Genomic DNA, 24645 nt, shown 5'->3' on the forward strand with positions numbered 1-24645 from the left:
TACAGGGGAAAAGGGGGATATCAAAGCTGGCCACCTTAATAGAATTGTTAAAACATCGTTTAAGCGTAGTACGATGGCCTTATCAAATGATCCACAAAATCAATTATTGACTAATATGTACACATATTTTCTTGCCACAAGGCTTTAACTACTTACATATTTTGTAGAAATGTTTCCCTGTTTTGTTGGTTACTTACTCGAAGATTTGGAATGATTTCTTGTTAAATTACAAGCTAAAACTTATCTAGTAATTCTACCATATATATATATGTCTCAAATCCTTGCATAATATAGCAACTAGCGAGAAGAGTGAAGTTCAACACATCTTCACATGCCGATGATCCGTATGCAACTTTGTTTCTTTGAAGCTTATGAATGATTAATTTATTTCATTCGTGACCAAGAGTAATGATACTCTCATTCTCTTAGGTTTGTTTCACATATCTAACTCTTTTAGCATTGGATATATACTATTGGATATATACTATTACTCCGTTTGGACTTGTTAGATGGAAAAATGTTTTGAACAATAAGTACTACTCACTTCTCAATTTGTAACATGTTCATAGTAGCAAAATTTGAGCAACGCCACTAAACATGAGCAGCTTTAGTGTACTTTCACCTTTGTTGACCTAACAAGTTTAATACAAATGTTCAAGATAGATAAACAATACTACATTTACTCTCTATATTAACTTCAAGTGACAGCTAAGATGAGACACTCTGATTATACTTCTCTGTGCATTCTTTTTCTTTGCAAAAATCACAATATGAGAGTTAAGGATAACAAAATTAATTTACGGTGTGATTAACGAAGGTTCTTCAGTCATAGACCTCTTGGCCACGTACAATATACTGCACTTTGGACAACAATAACTTGTTTTTCAATAAGTTAATAGCATTGACACTTTTTTTTCCCGTAACAAATCCTCATCTTTGTAAATGTTTACTAAATTTTTTAACTTTTAATTTGTATTTAATAAGTCTTTGGCGTATTTCAAAAATTTGAAAATGATTTATCTATTCGATTGATATTTACGTGTCATGTTACTCTAAACTTTATTTCATCTTTATAGTTTGGTAAAAAGTAACATGTGATTTGAAGGACATAGTTTACTTGGATTGTTACACTAGATCCACTATTTTATATGATAAATTTTACGAATTTATCAAGTCACATTAAACATTAAATTGAAAACTTAGAGACTTCTTAAACATGAAATTAGAAATTTAAAAACCTATTAAATACTTGCTAATAAAGACCAAGCAGATCTTTTTAAAAGCACATTGAGCAAATCAATATAAAACAAAAAATAGGTAAACTAAATTTATAATTTAACCTATAAAAAAATGTTGTGCTAACATAAATGTCAACATCAATCAAGCTTTAACTAGTCAAAGTGTGTATCTTTTAAGATTTTTTTAAACTATAGATATTATTATGACATGAAAAAGAAAAACCCACCAAATGGAAAATTCTACCTGTGTATAAGAATTTAGGCTTATTTAGCCTTGGAGACAAATTAATTCTTCAAAAAATTAAAATGCATGATAGGTAGATAGTCTATATATATAAATAAATAAATACCATGCCAGCCTGGCAACCTTGGAGACAACATTAATTTTCTTTTGACTATATCAAAAGTTTAATGAAGATGACCAAAGACTTGGAGATTTTGGTTCAAGAAGGACCATATGAATATGAATATTTTTTCATAACAAGACTTTGATAAAATTCATCTTCAAATTGGCTCATTGAATAACACAATAAAAAGAATAGTGGGCAAAATATTTTTCACATTGAAAATCCAGTAATAAAATTTAGTGATAATTTAAAATATCAAAAATAATAATAAAAAACAAATTATTTATACTTCATAGAAAAATTTGACACCTAATTTTTTTTCGTAAACGTAAAATGTAAATATTTTGTCTATTTTAATATGTTTGACAATTTTTGTAATTTAAATAGTAAATTATTTCATATATATTACTCTTTCAATAATATCCCTTTGATAATGTTCATAATTGAATAGATTATTGAATGAAAAATAAGAGGGAAATAATGGATTTTTTAAAGCTGGAAAATTTATCATTAAAATATGGTACTTTTAGTTTTTACTCGATCGAATTATCCAATGAGTGATGCAAATTCTTTTAAGAATTTAGTTTTTTTATTTGGATTTCAGTTTTACTGTGTTTATGTTTTTTTTTTCAATTGGTTGAATAAATAGTATAATATTTTTGAAGAATAAAATATTTGAAAAAATATTTATAAAAATAAATTTTGTCTTTTTAGTAATTTTATTTTTGTTAAATAGTTTGTTAATTTTTTTTTAAATTAAAAAAAAACTCTTAAAAAAATTAAAAAAGAAACGGTTACTGGGCATCAAAAAGTGTGTATACGAAGTTGGCAATAATTTTAGGAATAATTTCTTTTTCAATAAAATAATATAAACTGAATTTGGCAAGTTAATTGCTTTTTACCAAAGTAAAATGTCTCAATTAAAAGAAATGCAAAAGAAAATGATTTGATTTGATTGCTACAAGTCAATCACATTAATTTATGACTTTTAAAAGCAAAAACACCCCATCTTAGCATTTACTTACGATGGTTTTTGATTAGTCTAATTTAGCTAACAATATAATCTTCTATTATATCATATGGAGTGTTTAAACCTTACCTCATTCAAATCTCTTTTTTATATTGTTGTTAATGCAAGTAAATTATCCGCCCTTGTTAACTCGAAAAAAAAAAAAAAAAAAGATATTTACTTTATCAAACTATGCCTAGTTCGTCAAAAGCAAATCAAATTTGGATGATATGCGTCCTTGGAATGATAGTTGATGACAACCACTTGACTCAAGTTATACAAAAAGACGAGGATATATAACTTTACTCAATTCTCCATCATTTGGATTTGCACGTTTAACTTGTCACAAATATTATTTGATAAAAATAATAATAAATCACAACTAACAAGATGCTTCTAGTACACACTTCCGTTAATAACTAAATAAACAACTGGAAGATCAATAAACAGAAACAACACTTGGAACACCAGACATTGTTAACCTAGTTCGATAATACAACATCTGCATATTGGTTGTCCTTAACCCATGATAAGAGATTATATATTGACTTGTGATATAATTCATGATCAACGATTTCATGACCATCAATACAAACATCTAGACATATTTTCAACATTTTGTACTTAGTGACACATTCTTATTGACAAATGAATCAAAAAAACATTTACTAACATTTGTCGTAGGCATAACAACGGAAACTCTCCCCCTTAATCAGATACCACTATGCAATCAATCAAGCATCACTCAATCCTTGATAATCTCGAATCTCACTTCTAATTATTGATACAAAAATCTTCATCTTCGAGTTTTACTCACCACAACAGTACGCGAACTTCATGACTTTTCTCTAACTCTTTTCTACTCAAAACGAACATCTTTTTTCGCCACACGAAACTCACACACATGAACAAAGAAGAAAACCATGCCAAAAACTCAACAAAACCGCAAAACCAATAACGAATCAAAAATTAATTCCAACAACATAATCTAGATAATAATATTTTAAACCAGAATAAAATAAAATGAAACAATAAAGGAAATGGACCATAAACACATCAAGTTTCTCGATTAGCTTTTGACTTTACCTCCACAAATTTTAACTCATCTTATTGTGTAAGACTACGTTATGTACATATTGTGCTTCTTTTATCAAAGAACTTATAGTCTAATAAAATTTGTCTTCATCAGAAAGGTTAATAGCACCGGCTTACAACCAAGTAACGTGTATGTACTATAACTACACAATGCATGTTGAACGTGGAGCTATTAAACAACTAATGATAGATATATAACCACAATACTATCCTTTAATCTACTCTCCCAAAATATATCCTTCTTACTAACGACTAAACAAATCTATGATGATTAGACGATACAAATAATCGTTATTGTTATCATTCTCTTCGAACTTAAATAATCTTATCATTCTCTTCGAACTTAAATAATCTTACTTACTAACTTATATCAATTTAACTAAAATTTATTTAATGAACAAATATAATCATATTATCATATTTAAGACATGATAAACAAAAAGAGAACAAATTACGAAAAGTAGTATCGAGGTTTGATATTCGTTTAAAAAAATACACCTATTATTTTCAGAGATGGAGTATTTCACATGACCTTGACATGTTGAAGTTCATTAGAATTTTGAATGAATTTTGTGATCTAGAATGAATGAGATACATTGAATAGTGTGGCAATATATAAGTTCCAATTTTTTTTTTTTTAAATCATCACTTGAGAGAAAACTTGTTCGATTGATCGTGTTAATACTATTTAACTGAATCTAATGGTTTTAGTATTGAGTTTAAGCAGTTTTTTTTTTTTTTTTTTTTTTATCTTTATGTATTAATTAGTTAATACCAAATATAGTATTGATGTTCAATTTTTTCATCATGATTTTAGTCACAAACACTCCATAGTTGAATTTGTTTGTGACTAAAATACAGTCAGAGAAATTGGCACACCTAACTTCAAAGTCAATCTCATTTTAAAAAAATAAACATGTAAAGAAGCTGTTCATATTTAAGTTTGAATTTCAATCCAATAAGATAAAACTATATAAATATGAGTGTGTTTTCACCCTTAATCATATTTTAGATGTCACGTCTAATGATTCCCCCTCCCCCAAAAGATTAAAAAAAAAAAAAAAAAAAAACAAAGAAAGACCTTTTCAAATATGGTGATGATGATAATAATACAAAACAGTAATAGAAATAGGGTTGCCCATTAGGCTATGAGTTGTAATGCTCTTGGTCACTATTTTAATTTATCAAAAATATAAATCTATTTATAATTCTAAATGTGAGAGTTGTTGAAAGGTCGTCATGATTACCAGATATTAGCCTAAACCATAAATAAGAAAAAAAATTATCAAAGTTGATTGTCGACGGTTGTCGGAGTTGATTTTTGAAAGTTTATCGACAGAGTCATTGGAGGTGGTGGTCGAAGATTGGCCAACGACGATCACCAAAGATTAGCCTAAACTCTGAGAATGTATTTATTAAAATTTCAAGGTTGATCAATAATGGTCATTGGAGTTAGTTGTCAAAAATTCGTGGCTCGAGTGACAAGAGATGGTAGTTGGCTAATGAGGATCATCAGAAAGTGATGTATGAAAATAAAAAATAGTAAGGATAAGTAGGTTATTTTAAATGCTACTCTTAATCCTCAACTAAATTATCGTAAATAAGCAGCGGATTATTACAGCCCACCCCACCACCCCATTTGATTTGTACCCAAACATGCCGTTCTTGTTTTTATGTTTAGAGTGTAAATGGATATTTTCTAAATAATTTATTTATTTTGTCACTTCACCATCATCGTTGCGATTTTTCCGCCAGTCGGGGAAACTTTTTCCGTCCAATTCTCTTTCGTTTCTCTCTCCTTTTGCCCTTTCTCTTTCTTCGTCTCTCCGCCCAACCCCCGTTTCCCGATCCTTCACTTTCTCCGTCCAATTTCTTCAACTCCCAATGGACCATTTCTAGCCTGTTTCTTCTCCGTCGGAGGCTGATTCGGCAGCCATGTCTCGCCAAGTTCCGACCACTGCGTTCCACAAGTCCAAGACGCTTGATAACAAATATGTATGTTGGGAGTGAATGAATGCTTTCTGAATTCATAGGGTTTTGCTTGCAATGGGGCTCTCCTTGCTTCTGCAATTTTGAATTTTGTTTGGTTGTTTGGAATTTGTGCACGCGGAATGTTTTCTGGAAGTTGGATGGATGAAGAGTTCGTAATGTAGGTTGGGATAGCCTAGAATTGAATTTTTTGTTGGTTTGTTTATTTGTATGCTGCCGTCTGGTGGCTACTGGAGATGATCGTCTTGAAAAAGGAAGCACTTGGAAGCAAGAAAGATTCCGAAATTTATTATCTGTTTCAGGGTTGAATCGGCGAGAATGTTTCTATGATATACTTTGTTCACTTTGTTCTTTTTTTTTTTTGTCTTAACACCTTGGAGAGTCATGCTTCTTTGGGTTCATATTGAATATTCGACCATGGTTTTCCTTTTTCTTTTATTTATCAGAATATTTAATCAAGAGTTGAAGTTATTTTGTTCACGCGGAGAATATCTGAAATTCATTACATCGTCAGTGGCTTAGAAGTTAATGTGAATTATTGGTGCAGATGCTGGGAGATGAGATCGGAAAAGGAGCATATGGGCGAGTCTACAAGGGTCTGGATTTGGAGAATGGAGACTTTGTTGCTATTAAACAAGTTTCCTTGGAGAATATTGCTCAAGAGGACCTCAACATTATCATGGTTCGATCATGTTTCTTTGATCAAGGCTTATTATCCGACTGAATAAAAAGAATCTTTTGTTGTTAAACGTAGGAACTTGAGTGATCATGTGAAATTTCAGTGTTTTCACTGTTTTAGTGTCATTTAGGATTCATCTGTTTCATTGAAGATAATGATCCGTTGAGTTGGTTTCAGACTTTCTTTAACCTTGAAATATCTTCTTTCTTTTGAATTAAGGAATTGGAGAACTATTTTTTGTAAACTTTTACTTCATGTGATAAATGGTTCTACAACTTCCACTTGAAGCAGTGGATGCACATACATGAATGGACTTAGAAACATTTCATTTTTCGTAACACTTAGGATCTGCTCCTCTTGTCTGGGCTTTTCCTTTTCTGGTTTCACTCGTGTTTTCTTTCACTTATTCTGAAACTCATTTTCTTCAACTAAAAAATATATCCCTTTGTATATGGATATGATAGTGACACATTTATTAAAATGTATTTTTAACATATTTGTAAATTTTTTTATATTCGATGACTTTCATGTGAGGTATTTTTAAGTATATAATGTTTATATATAAAAGAACGAGAAGTTCTGGAGGTTGTTAATTCCTTAAGAAGTAATGAAGCCTTTAGACTAGATGATGGTTGAATGGACAAATTATTGAAAAAAAAAAGGTCATGGAATAAGATCGAGATAAACATTATGGAAATATTTCTCAACTTTATGAATGGTATCATTAATGCTAGCCTTGATGATCGGTCCCCGTTCAAAAAATAAAAAATGCTAGCCTTGTTGAAACTTTCATATGCCTTATTTTCAAGAAATCTAATGAAAATCCATTTCATTACTATAGATCCAGCAATATCATAACATTGGTTATAAAATTATTGCTCAACTTCTCTCCAACAGGCTTAAGCATGTCTTGCCACTCACTAAGGTGAAAAAAAAGAGGCTTGGATAATTGTGTGGCTACCTCTCCCTTCAAAATCCTTAATTGGTCCTTGGATTTTTGACCCATTGGTTTAATTACTAGTGTGTAGAAAATTATAGCCAAGATTTTGGCAGAGAGGGTAAAGAAAATACTTTCTAAGACTACTGTAGGCTAAAGGGAGCCTCTGTTGCTAGAAGACAAGTTCTGGATCAGGCTTTTGTTGCCAGCGAAGCTATTGAGGACTACAGAAACCATAAGCATGGGGGATTGGAGTTATTTTTAGATTGACTTTGAAAAAGTTCATGATCTTGTGGACTGGACTTTGTTGATAGAGTCATGGACAGTGTTCTAAAAAGCCCTCTTGGGCGCGTGCCTAGGCTTAAGGCGCATGTCTAACGCCTTGACTTTGAAGGCGAGGCTCACAAAAGAAGGTGCGCCTGAGGCGCGTGCCTTGGTGCTTTTGTGAAGCACCAAGGCTTAAAGCCTTGGGCCTTGGGCCTTTTCCATATTTTTAAAAAATAGTAATAACTAAGGTTTCTATTCTTTATTATCTAAAAGGATCAAGTTTACTAAGCCTAAATGCAAAGTTTCTTGTGTTTGGGGTCTTTTTTTCCATATTTCCACTCAACTATGCTTTCTCTTTTTAATGTAGTATTTTTATATGTAGTGTGCCTAAAAAATAAAAAAGAAATAAAAAGTCCCCCTTTTTTGTGGGTTTTGCGTCTAGGCTCTAGAGAGCCATTGCGCTTGGGAATTTAAAAACACTGGTCTTGGAGAAGAAGGAATTTGGTTACTGATGAAGGTTGTGTATCTTGAATTACTTTACGATTGTCAGGTATCCTATCTTCGTTACTGATAAGTTCCAAGGTAGGATTTAGGCCATTAGAGACCTTACACAAGGTGATCTTCTCTCTCCCTTTTGTTCCTTTTCGTAGTGGTCATTTTGAGTAGGCTGGTTTCGAGAGGGGTGAAGAAGAGACTTGTAGAGTGTTTCAAGTTGGGAAAAGGGTTGCTTGTTGTGGTTAAAGTATCTTTGTGCTAGTTTCATGTTTTCTTTGGGCCACTACAATTTGGAGGGAAACTTACGATAGTATTTGCCTCCTCTGTTAACTACTCTTTCTGAGGGATGCCTCGTCTTCATGAGATTTTTTAGTATGATCTCTTCCTTTGCCTATATATTAGTGCTTTTGATCTTTTCTGATATTGTCATTTTGAAAAAGTATAGTCATCTCATAATTGGTGTTGAATCCTTTGATTTATGGATTTTTTTTATTCCATGCATTCAATGCACCAGGTCTGTCGTTCTGGTAACAAATATTTTTTTTTTTCATTTCTAGAAGAATTAAATCTGTCGAGTCTATACCTTTTAGAAGTTATTGTGGAACTCTTTATTTTGTAGTATTTTAATCTGTTTCATAGTTTTTAGCTTGAGTATCATATCAGTTAAAATTCTATGTAAGTTTGGTACTTGGCGTCACTTTATTTTTTGTATTTTTAGCCCTATCATATTCAAGTGCTCTTACTGGATACTTTTCCTTCTCCGCTTTTCAATTGTGGCTGGGATGTAATGATGATTTTCAGCAAGAGATTGACTTACTGAAGGTATCCTTCTCTCCATCAGATTTTCATTTACATTTCTTGCATTCCTTTTGCTTGAATGAATTAATTCTTTCCACATTCATTTGCTTTTTCCTTTTCCCCCTGCCCCTTTTGTTGATTTAAGGCAATCACATTTGTTCTGAAGTTGGACTGTTCGATGGGTGTACTTGATTTCATGGCACCGAAGTTATTGTTTCCATTTGGATTGTGTCCTTTTCTATCTAAGGTTTTTCACTTTTGTAGAACTTGAACCACAAAAACATTGTGAAGTATCTTGGATCTTTGAAAACAAAGACTCACCTTCACATAATACTTGAGTGAGTAAGCTTGAATTTTTCTTTTTCAAAAAAACTAGGTCAGGGCAATTGCATTTTTCGATTTTCACACTTCTCTTTTTTCCTTTTTCGTCCTCTTTTGATGGGTTTTACAGGTATGTGGAGAATGGATCACTTGCCAACATCATCAAGCCAAATAAATTTGGACCTTTTCCAGAATCGTTGGTTGCTGTTTATATTTCTCAGGTTTGGAAATTTCCCATCACCATTCCTTTTTTTCTTTCCATTTCAGGGGCATGGATTATATAATTGTTATACTGTCATAAAACAGGTTTTGGAAGGTTTGGTTTATCTACATGAGCAGGGTGTAATTCATCGGGACATAAAGGGTGCGAACATACTGACAACCAAAGAGGCAAGTTTAAATTTTACACTTCAGTCATTTATTTTAAAGGTCATATTGTCTAGCTTCTATGCTTTTTTTTTGGTTTAAAAAAAGCCTTCTAATTGCCTTGGTGTCTACACGAGCTTTAGATTACTTGGAAAATTGTTTCTTAAATGGGTGGCTTTTGCAGAGACTTTGATCCATGAAAGATCTATGAAGATAAACCACAGTTTTTGCTATCAATAGAGCTAAGTAGGATATATACCTTTGGACACGTTGGATCTGCTAGTAAGGTTGGTAGTGTACTCAATGTTCCACTTGGTTGAAATGGTTGAGTGTCAAAAAGGATTTTTTGAGGAGTTGGGATGTATTTTTGGGCTTTGGTGTTTGGCTAGAGACTTCAATGCTGTAAGATTTCTGGTAGAAAAGTCAGTTCGAGGGAGTGTCACCAAAATGATGAAGAGCTTTCTGGTTTTTGTAGAAGATTGCGATCTAGTTCCCCCTTGGTGAACGGTAAGTTTATTTGGTCTAGCAATAGAGAAATGGCAGCACGTACTCGATTGGATAGATTCCTTTTCTCTAAGGATTGGTCTGAGGCCTTCCCAACTCCTAAAACAAGCTATTGGGCATAGTTTTACTTCTAATCACTAGCCAGTTAGTCTTAGCTATAGTATGATTTCATGGGGGTGATTCTCGTTTAGATTTGAGAATATGTGGTTCGGTCATCCTTCTTTGAGGACTTCTCAACCGTTGTTATGAAGTGCACGGACTAATGGGAAATGGGAGAGTGTTTGTTTTTTTACGTGGCAGGATTTGTTCTATAGCTTATACATCTGTGTCTTTTGAGTTCTACGGACCTTGCAAGGCGTTTTGAAGTCACCACTTCCCCATTGATCATTTAGAATTCACAATGTTTATGTTGTGTGGTGTGCCTTTTGTTTGAGTGAAGCTCAAGTCTGACCAAAGGCCATGGGGAAAAGGTTAGATAATCCCAGCAACAGTTGAGCTAAGATTGAACCATTTCTGTTTCCAAACCAAGCCATTTTTGCTGTTTAGGTAATGTTTCACTCCCAAGTAGTTGGACAGAAATTGACACCATTTGTCTCTAATGTTTTCATGTTTTAAGTGATGCAGTTGCACTTTTATTAAGCGGTTTTCCCACATACAAGGCCTTTATGTGGTTTCATTTTGAGTAATTATGAAGTTAGATTTCAGTTCTTATTGGAAAAAATGTTTTGTTCCTTGTCCCATGTTTGGATCCATGATTCTTTCCTCTCTTATGGTGTATTAAATTTTAAAGGAGATTGGTTATATGCAGGGCCTTGTGAAACTTGCTGATTTTGGTGTTGCAACAAAATTAACAGAGGCCGATGTTAATACTCATTCTGTTGTTGGAACACCTTACTGGATGGCACCTGAGGTATGAATTAATTTCTAGATGGTTAGATTTCACCTTCATTTTTGTGTATAAAATTTCTAGGTTTCTTACACTGCCTGCAAATTTTGAAGTTTCATTTGAATGACCACCAGGGTAGTGACAAGTTCCTAAATGTCTTGCACCTTTACCTTGGTTGACTAAGCTTTAGTTATTTTGTTCTAAAAGTCCTTTGGTTCTTCTAAAAGTTTTACTTTTTACTTTTTTTCACACATATTTTAGTACATCTAAAAAATTTGACTTGACAACTTTTTTATGTTACTTTTTTTTACTTTTTATAACAAACAAATTTCATTGATGTATGACCTTTTGATGTTACATTCGTTTCAGGTAATTGAAATGTCAGGAGTTTGTGCTGCTTCTGACATATGGAGTGTTGGATGTACAGTGATTGAACTGCTTACATGCGTACCTCCATATTATGATCTACAACCTATGCCTGCTCTCTTTCGCATTGTACAAGTATGGTGACTTCTATTCATGCTCTGTACTGCCAGCACCGGAATTTTAAGTTTTTTCACTTGATTCCATCTTAGTTGTTCCTTTTAACAGCAGGCCCTATCTTAATTTTTTTCTTTTATCTCAATCACATCTATTTGCATGCTTAATGGGGCTCAAGTTCTCTTGCCATCCTAATTGGGCTTGGGATTGTCTCTACATCTATCCATGATTTCCCACCTAGGGTGTAAGATGGAAATTATACCTTTTTCGAACCTCAGTTTTGGGATAACCAATGGAAGAGCCATTGGTGGATAAACTGCAAACTAGATAGATAGTGTTTGCAAATCTTGATAGGTAGAGGATTGGCATTGGGTCAATTGGTTTTAAACGGTGTGACACAAATTAGGGAGGGTTCTCTTAAGAATCATTGGGGGTATAGCTTTCTTGTCTGATTTCTAGTTTTTCATTATTGTGTTCATTTTTTTTGCAGTTGACTTATTTGTAACCTTTCAGTTATCAATGAAAATTTTGTTTCATGGTTTAAAAGTAAACCAGATCAGACTCTAGGTGGGAAGTTGTTTGTAAGTGAGAAACCCATGTCTTTATATCTATACATACATATACTTACATTCATACATACATATATATAATTAAAATTCATTATTTTATTTTTTTCTTCATTATGTAAACATTTATTGATTTTTTATTTGTGCATTGACCTTGCTGATAAATTTTTTCCCTATGTTGTCATCTCATTGTTCTATTCACCAATCTCCAGGATAAGCATCCTCCAATTCCGGATAGCCTATCACCAGACATCACTGATTTTTTACGCCAGTGCTTTAAGAAGGTTTGCTAGGATTTCTATAATTGAATGAATTAAATTACATGTTTGACACCTGCAATCTTGAGCTTCTGTATTATTTTCTGTTTCCGAACAAAAAAATAAGGGCTGATCTTTTCTTGTAATCAACTTTCAAAATTTTATTTGTGGGCTTTTGAAAATTCTATAAGGTGTGTGAGAAGGCTAAGAAATGACATTGCAGGTCTTCTAACTTCCTAGTGGCTGTTACGTGCTTTTAGATGTTTATCTTTTCTTGTAAACAATTAAAATATGGGAAACATCAACTGTTATTAACTATATCTTTTTAATTGACCAAAGATACATGTTTTTGGATGTTTATCTTTAACTTTCATCTTTCTTGATGAAAGATTATTCTTTATGTGAGAGGGAATAAATAAATAATTGAGTAGAAGTTACATTCAACTGGATATGCCACAAGCTGGTCATATTCCGCCTGCAAAATAATTTCTCATCCAACGAGGTCAAGGGATGTTGTGAAGTATTTATCCCCAAGGGAAAGATCACTTCCCATGGAATACACTTAACTCCAACATCGCCAACTGAATGATAATTCTAGTCCTGCTGGCATAAATACATATGAAACTCGGAAATGAATTCATATTTTTCTGTTTAGTGAAAACTCCTCAAAGCCTGATGGATGCATAATCTCTATGAACTATAGCCTCATCTTGATTGTAAAACAAATTTTGGCATCTCTTTATCCAGATTGGTGAGATAATTCTGAGAGGATTGGGATAACTCAGATGTGTGTGCTACTACTAGTAAATTTGGAGATTGGAAATTGCGCTATGCCCCTTGTTTCATTCTATCAATGAAATATTTCCTTTAAAACAAAACTAGTAAGTTTATAGATTGGATCATCAGTGGATGTAGACTCTTGAGAAAAACATGGATAAGCGTACTTTTTGATAAATTAATCTATAGTTCAGATTGTGTTCGTTTATTCATGTATTCAGGAATAAGAGACGTTAACGCCAACATTACTCTCAGAACGTCTAAAACTAGGGTGCCTACAAGGGTAAGATACACCCCTGCTCGTCACCCATACAAAGTTAAGAAAGAAAGAAAAGCAAGCTTCTGCTGATATAACATTTAAATCTTAAGCTGAAGGAACGCTAACTCCGTCCTTGATGGATAAGCATATTTTTTAGGACAATAAAACTGGAATTTAGTAAAAGAAAAATACAAAAAACACTCGTGTTAAAAAGTTTACCAATTATATCAAGCTCTGCAATCATGGATCTTATAAAGTAGTTTCTGAAGTCTATTTTGTTCATTGGTGATTTGATGTACCTTTAACTTTAATTTTAAAATGCCTTGGTATTCTTCTTGCTGGTTGCGTTTGATTTGAAATGGGAAAGAAATACATCTCCTTGTTAGTGCATTTTGTAGCGGATGAATATTTTGATGTCCTCTTTGTGCAGGATGCTAGGCAAAGGCCTGATGCAAAAACTTTGCTTTCTCATCCTTGGATACAGAACTGTCGGCGAGCTTTACATTCTTCTCTTCGTCATAGTGGCACATTGAGGTAGTCATTGGCCTTTTTAATATATAATTTAAATCCAAGTTAAATGAAAGACGACGTTGAAAACCAAGCCCAATTTTGAATATTAAGAAAAAAAATAGTTTTTTAAATTTGACTTTGAATTCAAGTGTGTTTTTTAAGAAGGTGAGAAGCTTGCCAAAAAAGTAAGAATACAAGTATAAATTTTTAAATAGAAAACCAATAACAGTATGGTCATCCAGTGGGGTCTTAGACGCTCATTTTTCATCTCCACTTTTGAGCCCTGTCAATGCTATTCTCTGGATCTTGACTGTTACCCTGTGACATCGTCCCTAATCTAGATTTGCGTAGTAGAGCCAGATCTAGGTGTAACAGTTTGACACTAGAATTAATCTTCAGTAGAGAATTTGCATGAAACTTAGGCAGGAAAGGATATGTCCCATTTTCTATCCGAGTGATTGATTAATAATAGAATCTGAAATGAAGCACTTCATGTATGAGCATTGTAGAAAAAATTATATATGACCCTAATCATTTGAAACCTTTTTCTTATGGCAGAAACGTCCAACAAGATGGATCAATTGAAGCAGAAATTTCTACTGGAGACAATCAAAACTCTTGCGAAAGCCCTTCGGCAGAGAAAAATGAAGTCGCTGATTCTGATTTTAAAGCTGTGAGAATTTTTATATTACAGAGTGACTTTTTTTCTGAATTTAACAATTGTCTCTTCTTTAAAGTTGCTATCGAATTTTTGCATCTCTGTGGTAAGTTGGGTAGTCAATATTCCAGGATTCAAGGAAGGAGTTGTCGTCAGATGTCGCCACTGATGCGAGCAAGTCCCAAAAGCATTTTGCTTCAGGCCCTAATTTTGTTGAGGAAGGAGAAAGTCTAGAAGAAGATACCCTATTGGATCAAGTTCCTACCTTATCCATTCATGAAAATTCATCTCTTCTAACTGGTTCCGGCAGACTTGCTACCTCTGGGCCGACTGAGTTTCATGAATCTCATGGCAGAGCCCATGACGAAGTGATAATGAACGGCGAAGTTCCATTGACAGAATTAAGGAAAGATGCTTCTAGAAAACAGGGAGAGCAAGAAACTTCTACAACATCTGGAAGGAGATCATTTGGTTTTGAACCTGAAAGTCAGGATAATAGTTTTCAAAAGGTATAGTGTCGATTCCTTAGATTTGCTAGTTATAAAAAGATGAGTTGACATATATGTACTTTCCTTTCCTTTTTTTTTTTTTTTTTTTTTTTTCTTTCTTTCTGAAAGGGAACTTTGAAGGGGAACAGAACTTTTCTTTGATAAAGTGAAAAGAGACTCTCAAGTTACAAGCAGACCTACTTAAACTTTTCTTTATGACCGTTGCATATGTTACTTTGCTAGCTTTATTATGGGAAACCTACTTCTCTCTGAAAGTTATTTCTATGATTCCACCACCTCCTTTCTCCGTTTTCAACATCTTACTACTAGTGATTTTTTTCTAAACCCCTCGCAAACTCTAGCGATCTCATTGTTTGCTCTACTATATTATTGGTTATAGGAAGTGCATTTGTTCTGTACTTGCTATAGTCCTATTTCTGCATCAAATTTAGGTTTTGAGTTATAATGTAGTAAAGTTCTTGAAACTATAATACTAACTAGAAAATATATCGTCTTTTCCATTCCTTTGGCTTTCAGTGGCTTTCTAACGCCCAAGGTTCATTCGAATTGCTCAGTTTGAGCTCTTCTTGGTGTCATATGGATAGATGGTAATCAAAGGATTTATGTTTGAATTGGTGCAATTGTTATGTTTGAAGGTGTCAAAGATGTCGATTGCTTTGGGAGGAGATGAGCTGAGTAAATTTAGTGATACTCCTGGAGATGCTTCCTTAGATGATTTATTCCAACCTCTAGATAAGCACTCTGGGGATCAAGCTACTGGAGCATCAACATCTCTATCTATTCTACAATCAAACATGGGTAATGTGCCAGTAAATGATGTTGGGAAAAATGACCTGGCTACGAAGTTGAGGGCTACAATTGCTCAAAAACAAATGGAGAATGAAATGGGACAGGCAAGTGGTGGGGGTGACCTGCTTCGACTGGTGATGGGCGTTTTGAAGGATGATGATATTGATATTGATGGTTTGGTATGTATGTTACAGTATAAGACTAGTATGGGTAGTATTCTACTACTCTTTAATTGCCTCCACAACTGATAGCCTTGTGATTCATTTGATCAGGTTTTTGATGAGAAGTTGCCTGGAGAAACCCTTTTTCCTTTGCAGGTACTTTGTTCTTTTCACTTCAGGAAGTCCATACATTTTGATGCTTAAGAATGTAGCATTAGAATTTACTTTTCAGTTATCTTTTTCTGTTTGATTATGTTTATTTCCTAATGGAAAGTAAGTGTATAATGTGACCATGTGTTATCGTTTTCCATTTTTTATCTTCCTTTTTTCTGTTGGTAGGCTGTTGAATTCGGCAGATTAGTTGGGTCATTGAGACCTGATGAACCCGAAGATGTAATTGTATCTACCTGTCAAAAACTGATAGCTATCTTTCATCAAAGACCTGAGCAGAAAATTGTCTATGTTACACAGCATGGCCTACTCCCATTAACTGAATTGCTTGAAGTTCCTAAAACTCGTGTATGGTTTTTATATTTATCTCATTTTTTCCAATGATTTCTTGTTGGCTTAATCCCTTTATTGAACTTGCCTTCCATTATTGCAGATTATATGTTCGGTGCTCCAGCTTATAAATCAGATAGTTAAGGATAATGTTGACTTCCAAGAAAATGCCTGTCTTGTCGGTATGGTAAGTAACCATCAAAATGTTGAATGATATAATATTAAATTCGTCTTCATCTATAGACTTAAGCTTTTGGGTAAATTGGTGGTTTAAGATGGTATTAGAGTAAGTTGATTTAGGAAGTCATATTCAAACCTCTGCAGTAGTTCTCTCCACTTATTGAGTCTTCATATATCAAGCCCGCAAGTGAGGGGAAGCCTACAAATGAGGGGAGCGTTGAATGATATAATATTAAATTCGCTTCACCCATAAGCTTAAGTTTATTGGTAAATTAGTGATTCAAGAGAAATAATGTTTCATTTTAGCACATTTCATCAACTTATGTTTGAACTTTGCCTTTCGTACATCATCACTAAACTAATTTATTCAATTGGTTTGAGTTTCTTTTGGTTTTTATGTTCATTTATGCATGCAACTTTACACAGTACCATTTTGAACTTGAATTCTTAAAATAGCTTGAGTAGTGGAGTAAGGCATTTTAATCTGTATGTGCTTAAAGAACGAAGCTTTTATTTTTGGGTCAGGATTTGTGGATGGTTATCAGATGGAGGTTGTTTTATTTATTGTTCTCACCGTGATATCATACGTAAACTTACGTAGCTGTTGAGAGGTTCTCGTTTTTGAACAAGAAACGAAAGTTTTTATTGAATTAGTTGTTGATAGGGTTTTCTTGTAATTAGCCGAGTGCAACGCCCATTTTTTTGTTAGAAACAATAGTAAATAATAAATAAAACAAAATAATTTTTAAAAAAAATTAAATTTTTTGTCCTAAAATAGATCACATTATGATCTCTATTATAATCAAGTGTATCTTTTTGCCTTCCAAGTTGTTAATGATTCTACTCTTCTCCTTTTGGCAAACTTGTGAATGAACCTCAATATTGGTCATTTTCTTATGCAACTATCAGATTCCTCTGGTAATGGGCTTTGCAGTCCCGGATCGTCCCCGAGAAGTTCGTATGGAAGCAGCTTATTTCTTTCAACAGCTTTGTCAATCAAGGTTTGAAGTTTTAATTTTGTTCTATATTATGACCACACATGGATTTTTTTTTAAGGGAAAAAAAAAACTCCTCTTACCAAGGATTTGTTTGAAAAAAATTTCAGCTCTTTGACATTGCAAATGTTCGTCGCATGCCGTGGAATACCTGTATTAGTAAGCTTTTTAGAGGCCGATTATGCAAAGTACAGGTATGTAAATATCAATTTGCGGCAGTCGAGCATTTATAGTATAAAAGGCATAAGGTTTAACGAGTCGGTAGTCCTTTGTTGCAGTATTGGGGGTTTGTATTTGAGAACTTCTACATACATGCATAATAAAGTGGTTTTCCTATTTGGTTTTCATTAAGTTTCATTGTTATTCTTTTCTTACACATATTCGTAAATATTGTCTAGGGACATGGTTCACCTAGCCATTGATGGAATGTGGCAGATCTTTAAGCTCCAGCGTTCCACTCTTAGAAATGGTTTCTGTCGTATAGCAGCAAAAAGTGGAATTCTGCTTAGGCTTATTAACACCCTCTACAGCTTGAACGAGGCAACTCGCTTAGCTTCCATAACAGTTGGGGCGGGATATCCAGTTGATGGTTTAACTCAACGGCCACGATCTGGTCAACTAGATCCTAGCCACCCTATATTCAGTCAGTACGAGGCTTCATTCCCTATGCCTGATCAACCTGATCTTTTGAAGGTCAGGCATGGTATAGTTGATCATCATTCGTCTACTGGACCACCAGAACCTTCTAGGGCTTCAACTTCACATTCTCAAAGATCAGATACCAATCAATCTGATTACCGACACTTTCCCACAGAGACTGATAGGCCTGATAGGCCTCAATCTAGCAATGCCACAAATGAAGCCCTGGGATCTAAACCGTCAGAGCTTGCATCTTTGGATAAAGTTTTACATTTAGCAAGTAAGGAACCTTCTGGCTCGGCTTCCAAAGACCATGAAAATGCAGATAGATGGAGAACTGATAGAATGGCCAACTCTAATAGGACTTCCACAGATAGGCCTCCGAAATTTGTGGAACCTGCATCTAATGGATTTTCTACAACATTGGCGGCTACTCAGCAAGAGCAAGTTCGACCCCTTCTAAGTCTGTTGGACAAAGAGCCCCCGTCTCGACATTTTTCTGGTCAGCTCGAGTACATGCGCCAACTTTCTGGATTGGAGAGACATGAAACTATAATGCCTCTATTGCATGCATCAAATGAAAAGAAGATAAATGGGGAACCTGATTTCTTAATGGCAGAATTCGCAGGTGAGTATCTCTGCTTTTGTTAATCTGTTTCTTTCTTCCTTCTTACAAGATAGATTGATTGTGTATTGGAGTGATATTATCAAATTGCCTGATCAGTGGATTTTCTACTTCTCGTAGAAATAGAGATTAGACTTCGATGCATTAGAAATATTATGGGGCAAGCCCTATTCGGGCACCTTAACAGTGTTTCAAGAGCTTTTTCTTGTATGTCCTTTTGTAAGGTAAACATTCATAAGGATCCAAACATTTATAGTGCTAGTGTTTAACTAATATTTTGAAAGCTTCGTAGAATTAACTCTCAGGGCTTGGAATTTTACTTCATCAATCTTGGTTTTGCATGTATTCCATTCTCGTGAGACAATATTTTTAAGTTGCTTTAGAGTATCTTTCAAAGCACCTTATTTTGATTCTTTTTATCCCAGAGGTCTCCCAACGCGGAAAAGACAATGGAAACCTTGACCCCGCTTCTAAGGTTTCTCTTAAAACGGCAGCAAAGAAGGTAGGGCCCCTGATTTCCAATGAAGGAGCTGCATCCACGTCTGGAATTGCTTCACAGACAGCTTCTGGGGTACTTTCAGGTTCGGGTGTATTAAATGCTAGACCAGGGAGTGCAACATCCTCTGGACTTCTTTCACACATGGTGTCAACTCTGAATGCTGATGTTGCGAGGGAATACCTGGCGAAGGTGGCTGATCTATTGCTTGAGTTTGCTCAGGCAGATACAACTGTGAAGTCATATATGTGCAGCCAAAGCTTACTTAATCGGCTTTTTCAAATGTTCAATAGGGTAGAGCCTTCAATTCTCTTGAAGGTATGTGAGCGTGAATCTTTTCATCCATTCCTTGGGTTGGTTACTTTGAACTAGTTTGTATCTACTTTCTGCTAATTGTGCTTCCATTTGTTTTCCATTTTGTAGATATTGAAGTGTATAAATCATCTATCAACAGATCCAAATTGCTTAGAAAATCTTCAGCGAGCAGATGCAATAAAATATTTGATTCCGAACCTTGAACTCAAAGAAGGGTCACTGGTGTCACAAATACATACTGAGGTGTGCTTCATTTTAAAAAGTAAAAAATCCAAAGAATAAGAAGTGCGACTTTGGAGATATATAAACCTCATTTCACAGTGTCTCTCCTTGTCATAGTGCTTATATTTTGTTGCTATTGTTGTATTATTGTAAATATCTTAGTCATGTTGTCATTTATGGTCTTTTACTTACTTAAGTTACCTTGCACACTTAAATCAGGAAATCCTCCCACGCTTACACTCCTCATGAGAGTTGGAGGCGGTAAAAAGTTGGTGACGGAGGGTGTTAGCAGAGAAGTTTTTAGGATTAGACTGCAGTGAGGGGCAGTTGTGTGGGTTATCAATTATGTGGAGCTCGCTGCTTAGTGGTGGGGAGTAGGGACTATGTTTAGGAAAAGATGACTTCCATAGGCTTTCTTTTGGTTTCAAGCCATCTCAAATTCTAGGAGGACCTGTTGTGTCCTTGCACTAGAATCAACTAAGGGCAAAATATCTTCTCACAAGTCAGGAAATCCTCCCACGCTTCACAGTTCACACTACAAACCTCTTTTGCAAAATTGGTTAAGGACCAATGAAGAGGTGATGTTCAGGGGGAGAAATGGAGGGAGTTTTAGACTTCGTCTTTTACCTTTATGCGAAGAGTTGGAATGATGGAGTAAGGTAGATCATTGGGGAAAGTTGAAACAATAGATGAGGAGGTTTTAGGGAAGAGATACTGTTGAGAGCTTTCCTTTATTTTTTGGAAACATGGCTGTTATTCTATATGGGGATGAAAGGGAAAAAGGGTGAAGTCTCTTTTAGACTTGGGAAGAGGCTCCATTCTTTCCTGTGTGGTGAAGTTTGAAACCTTGGAATTTTATGATGGTCCGAGGATAGAAGCCAAGTCTTCAAGAATAGGTGGGTTAATGTGTTAGATGTTCCCCCCACTTGGAGATGATTCATAAATTAGCACTTGTATGTAGAGAGGGTGGACGAAGGGAACTCCAGCGTTGTTATGTGGGAAGAATAGGAGGTATTTACTTCAAGCTGATTGGGAAGAAGATGGGTGTCAAGAAAGGAGGAAAGATTATTTTATGAGATTGATTTGGAGAAAGCCTACTATCATGATTGAGACCTGTTGTATAAAGTCCTTGAGAAAATGGGTTTTTGTGAGAATGGAGATCTTGGATTTGGAATTTTAGGTTGGTAAATTCTTCCATTTTCCTCAACAGGAGACCAATAAGTAAAGTTTTTTGCTTATAGATGTAGTCGAGACTTCCTCTCGCCATTTCTCTTTCTCCTCATGGTGGAGGCCTTGAGTAAGCTAGTGACTTGACGTTTGGGGAAGAAATAAGGGTCAATTTGAGGCTTTCGAGTAGGGTTGTTAATTTAGTTTAACCCCCCTTTCCCTGTTTTTCTCTTTGTGGGGCCGGGAAACAGTGGGTTGTAAGTGAATCAACTTCCTTTCCTCTTATTGATTTGAGGGCTCCCTTGGGTGGTAACTTGAGGTGTCATACTTTCTTGGTTTGTGTGGTGGAGAAGGTTCAAAAGGTTGTGTTCTTGGAAAAGGGTTTTAGTCCCCAAGGGGGTAGATTAACACTTATCCAGTTAGTCTTAAGTGGCTTCCCTAGTTATTTTTATTGTAATTTAGGATGTAGATTTCAATGAGGAAGGTTAATGAGGCGTGGCTAGGGATTTTTGTGGAGGGGTTGAGGTGGGGGACACCTCCTCGTAAGGTGAGATGTGATTCAATTTTTTTTTTACCCTAATACGGTTAGATGTAGGAAACCTAAGACTTCTTATAGCCAAATCGTTTGTGGCAATTCTTTTTGGAGCCTAATGATATGTTGCACAGGATTACTTTTAGGTATGGCCTCCATTCTTTTGCATGAGGTGCAGAGTGTGGTTTAAATGGTCAAATAGAAATCTCTCAATTTTCGTTGGGATACAGATTTTCCTTCTTTCTTTTGATTTTTGGAATGTTCGGTACCCCATAGTATTTTGCCTATAAATGCCTGTAGTACAGCCAGCTTAAATGCCCGTTCCTCTCATTTTCTAAATATTTGAGGTGAAGTTTCCTTGGATCGTTGGTCTGAACCGCTAGATGTAAAAGTTCAATAAATGAAGTCTTTTTATTTCAATTGATCTTTCATGAAAAAAAGAGGGGAATATCTCTTAGAGCTGGCATTCGGGGACCTGGCTTCTCTCCGTGGATTACTGCAGTTTGACCCTAATTTTATAAAAGTTAACCTAAAACTTATTTATATTGTTTTCTCTACAAGTCTGTGATTACATTTTCTACAAGAACATATATATTTTAATATTCTTTGCTTATTAAAGTTTCGTGCTGTGTTTTACTCTTAACGATAGTATTCTTTATTAATGGTTTTATTACCTTGCAGGTCCTCAGTGCACTATTCAATTTGTGCAAGATAAATAAGAGGAGACAAGAATATGCAGCTGAAAATGGAATTATTCCACACTTAATGCATTTTATTATATCAGACTCTCCTCTGAAACAATATGCATTGCCTCTGCTGTGTGATATGGCCCATGCATCTCGTAATTCCAGGGAGCAGTTAAGAGCCCACGGCGGATTAGATGTGTACTTGAGCCTACTTGAAGATGACCTTTGGTCAGTCACGGCATTGGATTCTATTGCTGTTTGCTTGGCTCACGATAATGACAACCGAAAAGTTGAGCAAGCTTTGCTCAAAAAGGATGCAGTTCAGAAATTGGTTAAGTTTTTCCAGTGCTGTCCAGAACAACATTTTGTCCATATTTTGGAGCCGTTCTTGAAAATCATCACGTACATACCTTTTACCTCTCTTATCTTTTTTATAAATAAACATTTCATTGAAAGAATGATTCTATCTGGTTAATTATTGCGCAACATTCAAATGTCCAAGTAGTAGACGATATTTTCTAATTAGTCCGTAACCTTGTGACCCTCACCCCTCCCCATCCCTCAGATAATCATTCAATGTGATCGCTGTAGCCTATAAATTACTACCGATTAGCAAATTTGTGATGGAACTCAAATATATTGAGATATAATCGTTTACCGAAATACAAGATAAACTAAGTTATCAAGGTAACTTGGACCCTCCCAATCTCTAAATTGCACCCAAGTCCTAATCCTCTCGCCAAAATGTTGCCCATCTTTCTCATTCACCTCCCACACTTCATTTGTAACCTGCTAGTATAAAGAATTGATATGAATAATATAAAAATAATACTAACTGGACATATACTTCCCATTGCAGGAAATCTTCTCGAATCAATACGACACTGGCTGTCAACGGATTGACCCCGTTGCTTATAGCAAGACTCGACCACCAAGATGCAATTGCTCGGCTTAATCTACTTAAACTGATAAAGGTAAGATATCTTTTACGTGTGCAGTCTTTTGTTTGGGATTCCATAGCTACTTAATGTCGAACAAATGTCGACGATATCCTTGTTTGATTTGAATTTTAAACTTGTAATCCCGGTCATGTGGCAGGCGGTGTACGAGCATCATCCACGACCCAAGCAGTTGATTGTCGAGAATGATTTACCTCATAAACTTCAAAATTTGATTGAGGAACGTAGGGATGGACAACGATCTGGAGGGCAAGTGTTGGTAAAACAAATGGCAACATCTCTCCTTAAAGCTCTTCATATAAATACCGTTTTGTAAGTGCTTAGTTTATAGGATCCCTTCCCCTTTGTATGTATGTATGTTGTCAAAATGTCACTTCTGTTTTCTATTTTTCATTTAAATTTTGGCCTCTTTTCAAAATGCCCTTTCTTCCTTCGGGGGCAATTGCGTCCATTGGGCTTGTCCAGAATCCTGATTTTAGAGCGATGGGCAATTTATGAGTGCTTGGTTTGTCTTCCATACTAAATATTATTTTTAATGATTATGATTATAGTTATACAGATATGTATATGAATTTTGTTGTTTGAATATGTGTTTCATAAATGTTTTTATAAATATGAAACGTATTGTTTGTACGTGTTTCCTAAATGTTTTCTTTTTCCTTTAGTTTCAATGGGACTTGGGAGGTTAAGTTCTAAATGGTATCTGAATGTTTAGATTTATCAACTTTTATCCCACTCTAAAAAAAAAGGATTGAGGAATCATTTTCATTATTGTTATTATTATCATTATCAAGGGATTGTTATAAATGGAAAAATGGACAAACTATCTTACACTTTATAACAAAATCAAGTGTAATAAGTTTGTCTTTTAGTAGTTTTTTGCCATATAAATAGTTTGTATTTTTTATTATTCTTTAGAAAAAAAAACCCTACTTTTATTATTATTGTTTTCGTTTTTAACATACTAACATTTTAAAAAGCTTAGAAGGAATCTTTAGGTGACACTATTCTCGTGAATGGGAGAACTAGAAGGAAACTTTCAGCCAAAATGAGTTAATAGGCATGGAGGATCTCTCCCCTTCTAATTTTTACATTGACATCCAATTTAATTCAAAGGTTTTTTTTTCAAGAATCTATACAAAAATCATCATCTTGAGCATCTACCATGTCATATTTATTGTCTTGCTTCAATTACAATCACTTGTGGAATCGAAATACTTATTCATGTTAATATAGGAATTAACATTTTAGTTCGTGTTCAACCCACAAGAAATGTAATAAATTGATAGTTTGAAAAGTGAGTCTCATTTAATTTCATTTGACGTTTGTTTTGTTATGCTTTTGTGTATACATATGGGCTACTTCCAAATCTTTTAATAAGAAAATACAAGCTCATTGACAAAGTAGAGTACGTTCAATCCAATTGCACCT

General features: G+C 34.6%; 1 protein-coding gene across 2 annotated transcripts; it reads left to right on the top strand.

Moving 5' to 3' along the window:
- The first annotated feature begins 5367 nt into the window (after nt 1-5367).
- LOC103500361 (MAP3K epsilon protein kinase 1-like) lies at nt 5368-23800 on the top strand. Of its 2 annotated transcripts, XM_008463644.3 has the most exons (24): nt 5368-5684; nt 6226-6360; nt 8858-8878; nt 9119-9192; nt 9306-9396; nt 9482-9565; nt 10854-10955; nt 11301-11432; nt 12190-12261; nt 13701-13804; nt 14339-14453; nt 14570-14947; nt 15583-15915; nt 16009-16053; nt 16237-16416; nt 16502-16585; nt 17488-17579; nt 17684-17767; nt 17972-18840; nt 19263-19651; nt 19757-19891; nt 22251-22657; nt 23115-23229; nt 23354-23800. In XM_008463644.3, the coding sequence occupies exons 1-24, from the start codon at nt 5625-5627 to the stop codon at nt 23528-23530; spliced, it is 4278 nt and encodes a 1425-aa protein (XP_008461866.2). In that variant the 5' UTR covers nt 5368-5624; the 3' UTR covers nt 23531-23800. The 2 variants fall into 2 exon arrangements, with proteins under 2 accessions (XP_008461866.2, XP_050939087.1); XM_051083130.1 differs by lacking the exons at nt 5368-5684; nt 6226-6360; nt 8858-8878; ... (1 more) ...; nt 9306-9396; nt 9482-9565 and adding an exon at nt 9646-10591.
- The last annotated feature ends 845 nt before the right edge of the window (nt 23801-24645 follow it).

This window comes from Cucumis melo, chromosome 4 (genome assembly GCF_025177605.1).
Source record: "Cucumis melo cultivar AY chromosome 4, USDA_Cmelo_AY_1.0, whole genome shotgun sequence".
NCBI lineage: Eukaryota > Viridiplantae > Streptophyta > Magnoliopsida > Cucurbitales > Cucurbitaceae > Cucumis > Cucumis melo.